This window comes from Euprymna scolopes, chromosome 19 (genome assembly GCF_053919585.1).
Source record: "Euprymna scolopes isolate OS-2025 chromosome 19, ASM5391958v1, whole genome shotgun sequence".
NCBI classification, from domain to species: domain Eukaryota; kingdom Metazoa; phylum Mollusca; class Cephalopoda; order Sepiida; family Sepiolidae; genus Euprymna; species Euprymna scolopes.
The window spans coordinates 86,368,751-86,381,765 of NC_136500.1; the positions used below are offsets into that span (position 1 = coordinate 86,368,751).

A 13,015-nucleotide genomic window follows, 5' to 3' on the forward strand; every position below is an offset into this window, starting at 1 on the left:
TTTCTCTTGCTATATTGTTCCATAATCTTGGAGTGAATTTTCACTTTGGAGTGGTGCAAACTATGCCAAATATACTTCTCAATTGGAAAACAAAGGTCAAATATTTAGTCTTATGAAAATACACTTGTGTCAATTATTTTAAGTAGCATTAAATTCCCAATGCCTATTTTTAAGCATCTTTTTATAAAAGTACTGGACTTTATACTTTTGGAAAGTTGTCAAAAATCGTAAAGAACTTTGATACATTTTCGTGTATGCAATTCCAATCATAAGTATTTTTTTTTTTTTTTTTTTTTTCTACCATTTTCATATAATTAAACGTTGAACTGTTTTAAATCTTAGTTTTATTTGCTCACTAATTGAAAATTTTTACTGGAAATTTCTTCTAGACTGATTTTCTTTTGTTTCCCCTGTGGGATTGTCTGTCAATATAAGATGGACTAGGATTTGTTGGTTCATTGTATATTAGCATGTAAACTTGGGCTTCTAACCGATCATGAAGATATTTTAAAAGTGTATCTTAAGAGAATGGTTAACATTTATAGCTAATTTCAAAGAAATTAGCTTTATTTTCATGATTAAGCTTAGATTTTTTTTTTTCTGTTGAATGAAACTAGTCCTCCAATTGAAACCCCCTGTTGCCATGGTGGCTTAGACAAACAGCTATTCATAGTTTAGATCACTTGCATACTTGTTTCCTTAATGCCCCCCCCCAAATCTACCAAAACTGGGGATTAATGGTTTTTGTCGTTAGGACTTGATAGAGCTCTAGAAGTCTGGATGTATTGTAGGCCATGGAGGAAGCCAGCTCTACCTGGCCAGGGGTGAACGCTGTTGCTACAAATAACTCCCAATAGTTTCAAAGTTAACATTGTTTTCCAGAATGTTTGTTGATAGGATCTTGTTTTTGTTTGCATATAGGAAGGCATGGAGTAATTGCCAATCTGTGAAAAAGGTGAATAATGGAATTAGCATGTCTTGAACCTATTGGAAAAAAAAAACAGTTGGAAATAAGTTGTACATCCAATATAATTATGCAATTCTTACAATGTACCTAGAAAATGGAGTTATTAAACTGACAGTAATATTACCAGAAGAATTAACCCTGGAAGTTAGTGTCCCCCCCCCCTCCCATGATGCTGGGTTAAATGACTGAAACAGGCAAAATAACTAAATATGAAAAGCTGAAATCAAACCACCTGGCAAATATACCTGAACCAAGTGCACAAACAATTGCACTTAAAGGGATGGTTAGAATATTCAGATCTCAATGTATAAGATCTGACATTTGATTAGGATGCCTCTTCTCCAGCTAGAACAATTTTGAAATAAAGTGAATAGACATTTTTTTTGCAGGTCATACTGTAGACACTGTCCAGATCCTGGAAGTAGATGTCTTTATCCTTCTAATATGAGCAAGTAATTACTGATGCCTTTGTATGAAAAGTGGATCTAATTTTACATTTCTCCTTGCAGATATCAAGAATTATCAACCAGCTTCAAAGAAAAGTATGGCAAATTGCCGCAGTTCTTCGCCTCTGTACCAGGAAGAGTAAATCTCATAGGTAAGTGAACTTTATTTTCCAAATATTAAAGATTTTATTCAATTTGAAACTTTTATTAGAATTTCATCTGGTCTGGAGTGTCCAGCTAAATGTTACTAGAAGTAACATAAGGTGCACCATTCCGTATTGAGAGGCTATTTTGACTTATTTTGGGCTTACTTGTAGGGTGAAATGGCAGTTTGCCTTGACAAACTTTAGAGATCAAAGACCATTGAAGATTCAACCGCCCCTCTTCTCTCTACCCCAACAATAAGAGTATTTTACGTTCCTGCAGTTATTTTCCTTGTAGTGGAAATGTCAGTATAATGGGTAATATGAATATAACAAAGATGAGAAGTTGATCTAATACAAATCTATCCTTGCAGAGTTGTTAATGGGTGAGAAATTAAAAAAAAAAAAAAAACAATATGCAATGAATGACTTTTACCAAATGCAAGAAAACTTTTCTACAGACCGGTTTACTTCTAATGTTCAGAAACTGGAGTTTTATTTTAATTGTATTCAAACTTAGTTGCTGATCAGCATGGCCTGATAGGGCATTGTGACCACATTTCCCTAATTTATGATAACCTTTATCATTACCTTTATCAAAACTCTTTAGCATTTCACAAGTAGAATTTATGTAAAAAAATCTTTAAATTGTGAAAGATATCTACGTCCTTGTAGATAAAATTAGTTCATCAGAAATTATTTTCAAGTTCACATTTTCTTTCATGTTTCCAAAAATTTAGGTAAACCGTTTGTCCTATTTTAGTTGATCTTATAGGTGTAACATTCCCCATTTTGTTTTTCTCATATGCATTGCATTGTTCCTTTCCTCTTTGTAGTCATGTAATTTGTTTCAAATATAATACAGACGAAACTTTGGATATGATATATTTGGATGGTGGTTATCAAAGTTTTAACTTGGTGAAATCATTGGAGCAGGTGCCAATGTGATTGCAAGAGTTTGGTGTAGATGACAAAAGTCCTAGCAACTTCTGCCATTACTAACCAGTAGTTACCACTGTCGGCAAATAGAAGTCTGAGCATTTGTAGGAAAGTGGAACCTGATCAGTGAACGTTTTAAGTCATGCATTGCATAGAGAGAATGATATGCAAATGACTCTGTCTTATAGAAAGGATAAGTTCTGAGCTTGATAAGATCTGGACTTTATAGGGAGAAATCTAAAGATTTCAATATGGCTACGTTGAAAGAATCTGTTTTTCAGTTAGATGAAGAACAGTTCAGATAGCAAGTTTAGTTCGCAGCACAAGGAAAATATGGGAGTAAGTGATGGTCTTAAGACCAGGCCAGAGATAGGTTAAGTCCCTTTATTAAAGTCCAAAAAAGACTTGCCGAATGTTATCTAAGTAATACTGCTAAATAAGGAGTTAATTTACTCCTTGGGAGCTGGGAATAAACAATTTTTGCAGTTACTTTTGTTAAACATAACTTTACACCAGGTATTCTCTACATCGGATACTCCTTTCAGAGGTGCATGTTTGAATCCTGCATTTTATATTTCACTTGGGAATTTTCTTTCAGCTTTGTGGATTAAGTTAAATATTTATTTAATGGTATTACCTATGCAATGAGTGTCGTCAAAATCTTAATGTGTTAGTATATCATGGATATTCTAGTATTGTGCTTTGGATATGATTCTGGTTTTGTTACCAACCTGTCTTGTGTTACACACAAATTCCACTTCCTTCACCTTGTGTCTCAGCAGTCTTATATTTCTGTAAATGTTACCCATCAATTTCACATCCTTCTTCCCTAGGTGAACACATTGATTATTGTGGTTATTCTGTGTTGCCAATGGCCGTAGAACAGACGATTATTATTGCTGCTCATATGACAAATGATGACAAGATATCTTTATCGAATAAAGATCCGGAATTTGAGTAAGTTGTATACTTTTGATAACTTAAGATTCCATTTCAATAACTTCCCAGTTCTACCTGCATATTGTTTCCGATATTCATTTAATTTTAATGACTTTTTTAATCTATGTAACTTCGCTAGTTAAAAACTAAACTTAAATGCATTGTAAAATGTTTCTAGACTTTTTGTTGGGATTTTATTGATAGTATACATAAAACTGTAGCCCCCTTCCCCCCCCCCCCATTTGAATTAATCTCCTCCTGGCTGCAGTGCACTGGTAGTACCATTCTAATAACTTCTGGAAGGTCCTATGAAAGTTCTCTTGTGAGTGTCAATGACCCTCGTAACAGCCTCTTTCATCTTGAACTTATTGATGCCCATCTTGATCAAATTTGTTCCAAGGATGGCAGGTCCTGGATATGATGGTGAGGCCACAGCTTGCGGGCTTTGGGAGTGTGGAGCCACCCTTTAATTTCCATTGCTCCCAAGTCCACTCTGACCTGGAGTGGTAATACCTGTTAGGGTCCAAACTGTGGGTTAAATAGAAACCGACTTGAAGAAAAACTATTAAATTTTTCTGAATAATTGGATTCGGCATTAAATGACCTGAAAAGGGTTGATATGCCATAAAACAAACAAGGATGGAGTTGTGGACTTGTGCATTTGCATAAACCTTCTACATCTTCAGTTCCCCATGAATTGTGTACATTTCCCACATGGACATCAAATTGTACACTTGTCTCTATAGACACAATTTCCTTATCCATGAAATTCACACCTAATCATCCTTCAAACTCCCTGCCTTCTTTGAATCTCTTATGCCACTCAAAAACTGATGCTCGATTCATGCAAGATGGGGCAAAAGCAGTCTAAAGCATTCCATGTTACTGTAGCATTTTCCCAAGTTTAAAACTAATCTTATTGCATATCATGTCCAGATTGCGTTTTGAAATTCACCAGTTGTGACAATTGGGCTTTAGTAGTGCATTTCAATTCCTGCTTTAGCCGTACATCTAAACCTTAAATCATAAAAATTGGTCTGTCATATCGTTATGTATAGCAATATACTGAATTTTCAAGAGTCCAAGACCATTTTAAATGCCTGTACAAAAATGTCTAGGAACTTATTGAAGACACATTGTAACTAAACTTATATAATGTAACCTATTGCATCCATGCCTGCCATCCATAACATAAATGAAAAAGACCAATTTTTCCATATGGTTTCGTTTGCTACCAGTCTTTCCCCCTTCTCACCCACTCAAGCCAATAAAGCAACAAAACTTTGTATATTTATTAGACCTTCTCTATCTGGAACCATCCAGAGTTGCACATTATTCCCATTGTTTTATGCTATTTTTGTAAAAGTTGATCCTCCAACCACTGACACTGGAAATCAAAGCTTTTTTTTTTTTTTTTTTTTTTTTTTTTTTTTTTTTTTTTTTTTTTTTTTTTTTTTTTAAATCTGCTTCATAGCTGGGAAGTCGTGTGGGACTTCCTAGCCACATGATCATGCTTCTGATTTGACACCTGTCTTGGGATACCTTTTTTGATCTTTATTTTGATATCTTTTAATTTCCTCAAGTGAAGCCTTATAAGCTTCTGTAATTGTGGTAGCCATTGCCAGGAAATCTTGTCACTATATCCTGGTCCCAGGAGATTGAGCATGATCTTGCCAGTGGTAGGCTGCACCCTTTCCTTTACATGTAAATCAGTGCTTCCGCTGCATTAACTGGGTTTGATCTTTGGGATCATAGGGATAGACCCAGGTTCAATCCTATATAATCAACCTGGGAATCCATTCGACACACCTTATGCAAATGGTCATGATACTTTCAAAACCCTGTACTAATTTTGAGCTATTTGAAGTCCTGCCTAGATCTTCTAAAATGGCAGCCTTAACTTACTGATGGATGCCTCTCAACAGCAGAATCAGGTTAACTGTATCTAATCTTTATTTTTTATTGCTTATCTTAGTTTTGTAGGCGTGGAGCATTATAAAGTTTACAAACATGCACATGTTTCCTAGAATAATTTCATCCTGGATGACCTTAAACTGAGGCCCCAGCTTGCAGGCTTTGGGGAGTGCGGAGCCACCCTTTAATTGCCATTGCTCCCAGATTCACTGAGTGGTAGTACTTGTTAGGGTCCCAACTATGGGTTAAATAGAAAATGACTTGAAGAAAAAAGCAAATATATTAATATTGGCATTAAATAACCTGAAAAGGGTTGATATGCTGTAAAACCACCAACCAACCTAAGAATAATTCATGATAGGTTTGATTCACAAGTGAATCGGGTGTAGATGAGGTGTTCCAAAAGTAATGCCTCCTATTTTATTAGACTAGAAGTGATCAGGAATGGAAATGTCATTATGATGACTGAACTTATGCATTCATAACCTGAAAGTGTCATCTCTGTTGCAGATATTGATAGTGTGAGACTAAGAAAGCAAATCCTGTCATGGATATGCATCGGAAGCATGATTTATTAAATTCCTCCATGCAGGAAAAATATAACTGATCAATGCCTTAATATTTACAAAGCTGATGTTGGCTTAGGAGATGAGTTTGGCGGCAACTGATGTAACAGTGCATTGAGAATGGTGACTATGTAGAGAAAATTCTGGAGCACAAAAGTTACTGGTTTTAATAGTACTACTCTTAGCTTCATAGCTCTTTATTATTCCAAAAATAGGATGCATTACTTTTGGAATGACCCTTTTAAATATATAAATGTTCACATATACCAGACTTGTATATCTCATATACCAAATTTGGCAGTGAATAACTTGAAAAACTGATATGCCATAAAACAAAACCCCTTATTTAGCGAAGTTCACAATTTATTTTATTTTTTTTTATTATTTATTTATTTATTTATTTATTTTATTTTTTTTTTTTTTTTTAGAATGTAAACTTCTATTTACAAAATCTTTTAGACTTAAACTTGCAAGAAAATATCTATTTGCAAATCTGACATTACCAAATGGATGTTATGGAAACATAAAAAGCTATAATTTTGTTGCAGTAATGTTTTAAGCTCTAAAGTCTAAATAGGTTGGTTAGAACATCAGACTGAAGATCTCAAGGTTTGTTTCAATTTCCAGTGAGGGCATTTATTTGGGTGTTTACTATTAATGAAGTTTTTGCTATTCCTAAAAGTAAAGATGTTTGAAATGAATGAAATTTCACTGTATTATGTTAAAAATCTTTAAGACTTTAAATGCTTGTTTCTGTAAATTTTCGAAGGGTCACGAACTTTCACTCCAGTCTGTTTCTCTTAAGTTTCTGATATGCAGCAAATAACTCCATTTATTTTTCTTCTCTTTCAGAGATCATGAATGTAGCATTGACAACATAACAATTGACAAGTCATCAGTTACTTGGTATACCTATTTCCTCTGCGGACTTCAAGGTATAAAAGATAATGCAGAAGATAAAAAGTTGCGTGGCTTACAATGTATGGTTGATGGTAACATCCCTAGATGTGCAGGACTCTCTAGCTCAAGTGCACTCGTCTGTTGCTCTTCCCTAGCTGTTGCATATTCGAATGGATTCAAGTTTTCAAAGGTTTGAATAGTTTTTTTTTTGTTTTTTTTTTCCAGTTAAGAGGTTGAGTTATTTACGACATAGGTGGAAAATGTTTGGACAATTGCAAAATCTTTCAATGCTTATTGAAATGTATGCAGAGACCTGATTTTCGGGTCTTATAGTGAGGAACTGTCCCTTTTAAAACTACTGAAAGGTGCCTCCCTTGCCAAAATTTCCATGTAATCCTGAAAATTTGATCCTTTCTGCAATCCAACCATTTGTTCAAAATAAACTTCTAAACAAAAATGTAGTAGGCAAAAAAAAAAAAAAAAAATGTTCTGTCAGCAACAGTACAACTTCAAAATAGTCAATATCGCCCACCTCCAGAAGAGAGGGAATTCCTGTCCGTGATAACCGTGGTAAAAGAAGACACACTCCAATCGCCAGAAACACCCACACACACAGTTTGCAGGACACTGCCGACTCGTCTCTGGCCTCCTGCTTTTATAGTGGCCGGGAATTATCCATTTGCATAATCACATGAGACAGAAACGTGATTTTCCGAGAGTTGCATGGGGTAAATGCTAATAAAAACCCCCGGACGCCATCTTGGAATTCTCTTTTTTCCCCCCAACTGGTGACACAACAGACATACCCGAGGTAAGCTCTTTTTCCCCTCATTTTAGTTATTGCTGCTTCTGCTACACTCCCCCCTGATCTCATGATCACAAATGGGGCAGGGGGGCAGTCGTCTCTGTCTGGTACTTCTCCGAAGAACCGGAGGCAGCACTTCCTCCCTGCCATCCTCCTCATCGCCATTATTGCCACCAGTCTGCTCCATAGGCGGTGTTTCGCAATCAGGGCAGGGGGGCAGTATTCGTTTCTGTCCTCTACTCCTTCGTAGAGGCAAGACGGGTGGTCCTTCCTCCGCTTCTTCAGTATGTACATTATATGGCTCAAAATCCTCTTTGTCGTCCTGCATCATACTCTGTCTTTTCAGAAGACATCATACTGTCCGAGTCTCCCTCTTCCTCCGATGTAACAACATAATGGCGAGGGCGCAAATCCTTCACGTGACGAGGCACACCGTCCACCAAAATTGACTGAGGGCTGATCACCTTGGTCACCTCACCCTTGCCGAACCTCGTGGTACATCGATTTTGCGGTCTTCTGACCCATACGCGATCTCCAACCTGGTAAAAGCTGTTCTTGGGACCTGGGGACGCAGTTGCGAGATTGGTCTCCTTTACTCGAACTTCGTATTGATAAATCCTATTGGCAGGCGCAGTGGAGGGAGATGTGTCGTCTCTTGGTGTGATGTTATACCAGTAGACAGCCTCCTGTATGGGACAACACATTCTAGCCGCTATTCGTTTCACTGTACGATGACATCGCTCCACTATGCCATTCCCGGCTGGAGCGTATGCACAGCGGAATCGCAAGTGAACTCCCCATTTACATGCAAATGCTTGGAACATATTGCTGCAGAAAGCTGTGTCATTGTCTAAAAGGAGTTCATGCGGCGCGCCACGCTCGAGGAACACTGCCTCCAACTGATGAATCACGCTTGCCGAGTCCTGCCTTGCCAATTTCCTCCAAATGGAGAAACGCGATGGACCACAGTCTGTTAAAGTTAAAAAATGGAAGGTGCCATAATGCGTGATATCCATTCCAATTCTCTGCCAATTCTCGTTAACTTCCAGCTTTCCCTTTTCCCACCTGACTGGCGCTGGGTCAATGGACTGACATTCCTCGCATTTCTGTATGACCGTTCTGACAGTTGCTTTTGTCGTGGTTGGACATCTTCTCCTGACAAAGTAGGTAGTGCGTCGCACCCCCGGATGTCCACTATCTTTGAATAGCCATGATTTGACTCTCATCCAGCTCGTCTGTGTGGACCGCGCCTATCACTGGGTCAAGACCGTTTTTCTTTTTCATTGCCTCAAACCACCGCTGTGGCACTCGTGTCAGTCGGTCAGCAATGTTTCGTGCTGATGGAACCAGCGTCACATCCACTGTCAGCCCGTACTCTTTCACGAGCTCCTTAAGAGTGCTTAATCGCCTCCTAATAAGCATCTCGCTTGCTGCTTTGGTGCGTACTCGCGCTTTTCCAGTTAGTGTGTCCGAGACCCAATGGTATACGCAAACAGAATCTGTCTTTATGTGTAGCACCTTGCTCTGCCACTGGAGAGCCAAATTGATGCCTTTCAATACGGCATCCAGTTCAGCCAAGTTGATATGTTGAGAGTCATCTTCAGGTCGCAGCCAACATGCATCTTCCAGCACAGTTTCACACATCTCCAAGGCTGCCCCAATTGCTAGGGAGCTAGCATCGACCCATACATTCAGCTCTTTGCCGTCCACACACCAATTTCCCTGTGCCGGATCGTTCTGCTGTGCAGATTTTAAGGTTTCGAACATACGATGTAGTACGGCGTCCCTTGCTTCATCATCCCAGCCCTTCGTTACCGAACTTACTCTCCTGAGTATTCCGCAAGCCACACGAAGCCAACCGCACACCGGAAAGTGCCCGACAAGTCGACCACACAGGGAAAAGATTGTTCGCCGCGTAACAATACTGGGAGCCTCCGGAATTGCATTTCCTCGCTTCCACCGCAGTTCATTGCGTTCCATCCTGACTGCCAATCCCAGCACCCGTGCACCGTCCTTCAACTGCTCCGGGTTCTTGCACTCCAACCCGAACTGCGCGAGGTGTTCTCTCACACGGGTCGCAGGCACCACGTCTTCATTGACAAAAATGTCATCAATGTAAGCAGATGCTGCGCGGCTTATAACTTCTTCCTGAGATAGTACTTCGCTGACAATTGCTCTCATTATCAAGGGAGCCACATTCAAACCAAACCCCAGACGGGTCAGACAGTATTTTTTCCCATTGATTTCCAGTCTGGTATGGCCACAGTGTCTCATGGACCCGGACTTGTAGGTATGCTCTTCTGAGGTCCAGTAGAGACACGTTAGCACCTTTTTGTCTCCACTCACGCAGCTTAGCCGCACAAACATCTGCGTTGGCCGTAAATGCGTCTACGTAATGATTTAGCTCCCGGTAGTCCATTACCGGGCGCACTTTGGCTTTGTTCTGCTGTATCACAGCCATCAGGGGAATTAGACCTTTGGGGGGTCCCAATTTATCCTCTGGGTATGGCACAAGCCAACCATTATCTATCCAGGTGTGGAGCTCCTGCGTGTATTCTTCACGAATTTCTGCTGGCACTGGGTACTCTGACACTCGATTATGCAGCCTTTCAGGGGGGTGGTCCACAGACCATTTCCACGATGCGGTCCACGTTCGGTTTTGATGGTCAAAGGTAGCAGTGAAATCTGGTTCATCGATAGAAATGGCTGCGCATTTAATACTTTTCCTGGCGCCCAGCCGCACTGATCCTGTAGGCTTGACAACGACACCTCCTAGAGCTTTTATGGCGTCGATCCCTAGAAGCAAGTCAAATCCCAGTGGCTTGCCATGCACCACCAACACATTGACTCTGGCAGACACACCTTCATCAGTGGATACAGAGACCGTTCCAACACCGCAGCACGCATGGGACATTCCACCAATTGTGTTGACATTTACGTTTGTTTTTCTCCAAGACCGGCACCGGTCTGCATGTAAAATTGTCCTGGAGCATCCTGTATCAATAAGCGCCAAACATCGCGTCCCATCAACATGGATGCTTATCACCGGGAGCGTCGTGTTCACATCTTGGTTGGGAAGGAGACTGGCGCTTATGCGTCCTCCCCTTGCTCGTTTCCCGAGCAGTTCCGAGCCCAGTGTCCACTCTCACCGCAACGGTAACACCGTGTTCCACGTTTTCGACAGTCCCTTGCAAGGTGGCCTTTAACATTGCATTTGAAACAGGTCACGTTAACAGGATTATTCTGGGCCCTGTTGCTGGGTGAGCGTGTGGCCGCAACCACATCCTGATTTTGTTCGCCAGTCGTCGTCAAAATTCTCGCTCTCGACATTAGCTCCCCCATGGTCAGGGCTTTGATGTTCGGCACCTGTTGAAGAGCAATTGAGATGGTGTTAGGGAATCCAGTGACAAAAATTAATTTTGTGAGTCTCTCTGAGCTTTCTCCTGTGAATCCGGCCAATCCAACCAACTGCCTGATTTTGTTGGCGTACACATCCACACGTTCACCAGCCCATCTAACCATAGTTATTTTTCTATATGCTGCAAACGCATCATCAGTAAATGCCTCCTTTAATCGAGCCTCAATCTGGTCTATTTTCTTTTGATCGTCCTCCTCCATTTCCATGTAGAGGGCCAGTGCATCGCCTTCCAGGTATAAAGGTAGCAGACTCGCTACGTCATCCACCTGCTGAAGTTGTGCGACAAGTCTCACTTTTTTCAGCCATGCTACGTCTCCCTCGCCAGAGAACGGCTTAATATCACTGCTTATCCGCACCTTCGCCATATTCGGGCCGAAATAGCTTGAAACAAAAATGTAGTAGGCAAAAAAAAATAAATAAATAAAATGTTCTGTCAGCAACAGTACAACTTCAAAATAGTCAATATCGCCCACCTCCAGAAGAGAGGGAATTCCTGTCCGTGATAACCGTGGTAAAAGACACACTCCAATCGCCAGAAACACCCACACCCACAGTTTGCAGGACACTGCCAACTCGTCTCTGGCCTCCTGCTTTTATAGTGGCCGGGAATTATCCATTTGCATAATCACATGAGACAAACGTGATTTTCCGAGAGTTGCATGAGGTAAATGCTAATAAAAACCCCCGGACGCCATCTTGGAATTCTCTTTTTCCCCCCAACTGGTGACACAACAGACATACCCGAGGTAAGCTCTTTTTCCCCTCATTTTAGTTATTGCTGCTTCTGCTACACATATGTCAACTAAAGTAATAGTATTAAGTCATAAGGTACAAATATAAAGAATGACTAAGCACTTCTGTATAGATCTATAAATACAACTAAAGAATTGGATATGATTTTGCAGTACATCCATATCCTATGACTGATCTGGAATCCAAGACACATACTCTTTAAGACTTCTAAGGAGATGACAAAGGGTAAAGTGTTCTTTTTAAATAAGACTTTCAGGTCTTCTGTAACCATCTAGCATCCAAGTTTCAATGAATATGCAATCATTTATTTTACTAAAATGCTCCCACATAGCAATTCTATCAGAATGTGTAATATTCAATGGGCTTCACACTGACCGGAGTTTAACCCCTGATAAAAATCGGTAATTCTCGGTAAGATGTTTTGCAGCTCCTTAATTAAACCAGACTTTCCATATCTGATACTCCTTTCAGAGGTACATGCTTGAATCCTGTTTTGTCTGTTCCAAAAATTCTTAATGTGATTAAAATCAGTATTTTATACTAAACCTTGTGTCTAGAATCCTTATTTTCTAGAATCAAATCCTGTGATTGATTTTGATCATGATTGGAATGTCTAAAATGTAAATCTTAAGCATCAGATTTCTCAGAAGTTGAAATTTGGAATTTTGATTGGTGCCTTTTGACATTGATCCAAATTAATGCAAATCTGAAATATTTTAAACCTTTGACTAATGGGTTGTGATCGTATGGCTTCTAAAAACCTTTTTGGAATATTGATGCTAGTGCCTATTCCAATTTCACAAGAATTGAAGGCATCTTAATTTTGAATCTTTTGCACAAAAATTAGATTAAATAGCCAACATATGGATCTTATGCATAGCTACTGTGATCCAAAATTCATTAGTCAAGTAGCCTAGGAATGAATCATTAAACTAGCAGGGAGACCATGTTATTCAGGATTGAATGATCAAATGTTCCATCCTATACTTGTCATCAATCTTTTAATTTTTTTTTTTTTTTTTTTTTAAATCAAATTGATTGCCTTCTAGTTAGGACCCCCTTCCCCCCATGTACTAGGAAGAGGCTTTACATGGCTCCCTGCAGTGACTACGTCCACAACACATTGTAGTCTACATTGCACTGTAGAGAATCTGTGGGTATATACATAAAAAAAATTTGTAAATAGATTCCTTTAAGATGAAAGTATCATGGTTCAATCGTGGTC

At 39.5% G+C, this 13,015-nt stretch overlaps 1 protein-coding gene across 2 annotated transcripts in view; it reads left to right on the top strand.

Annotated features, from left to right (window-relative positions):
- Nucleotides 1-13,015, top strand: part of LOC145239818 (N-acetylgalactosamine kinase-like) — a 47,243-nt gene that overhangs the window by 13,520 nt on the left and 20,708 nt on the right. For both annotated transcript variants that reach the window (XM_080103348.1, XM_080103349.1), the window contains exons 3-5: nt 1,477-1,565; nt 3,329-3,452; nt 6,767-7,004. In XM_080103348.1, the coding sequence (XP_079959474.1) occupies nt 1,477-1,565; nt 3,329-3,452; nt 6,767-7,004 (451 nt within the window). The remainder of the gene's footprint in view (nt 1-1,476; nt 1,566-3,328; nt 3,453-6,766; nt 7,005-13,015) is intronic.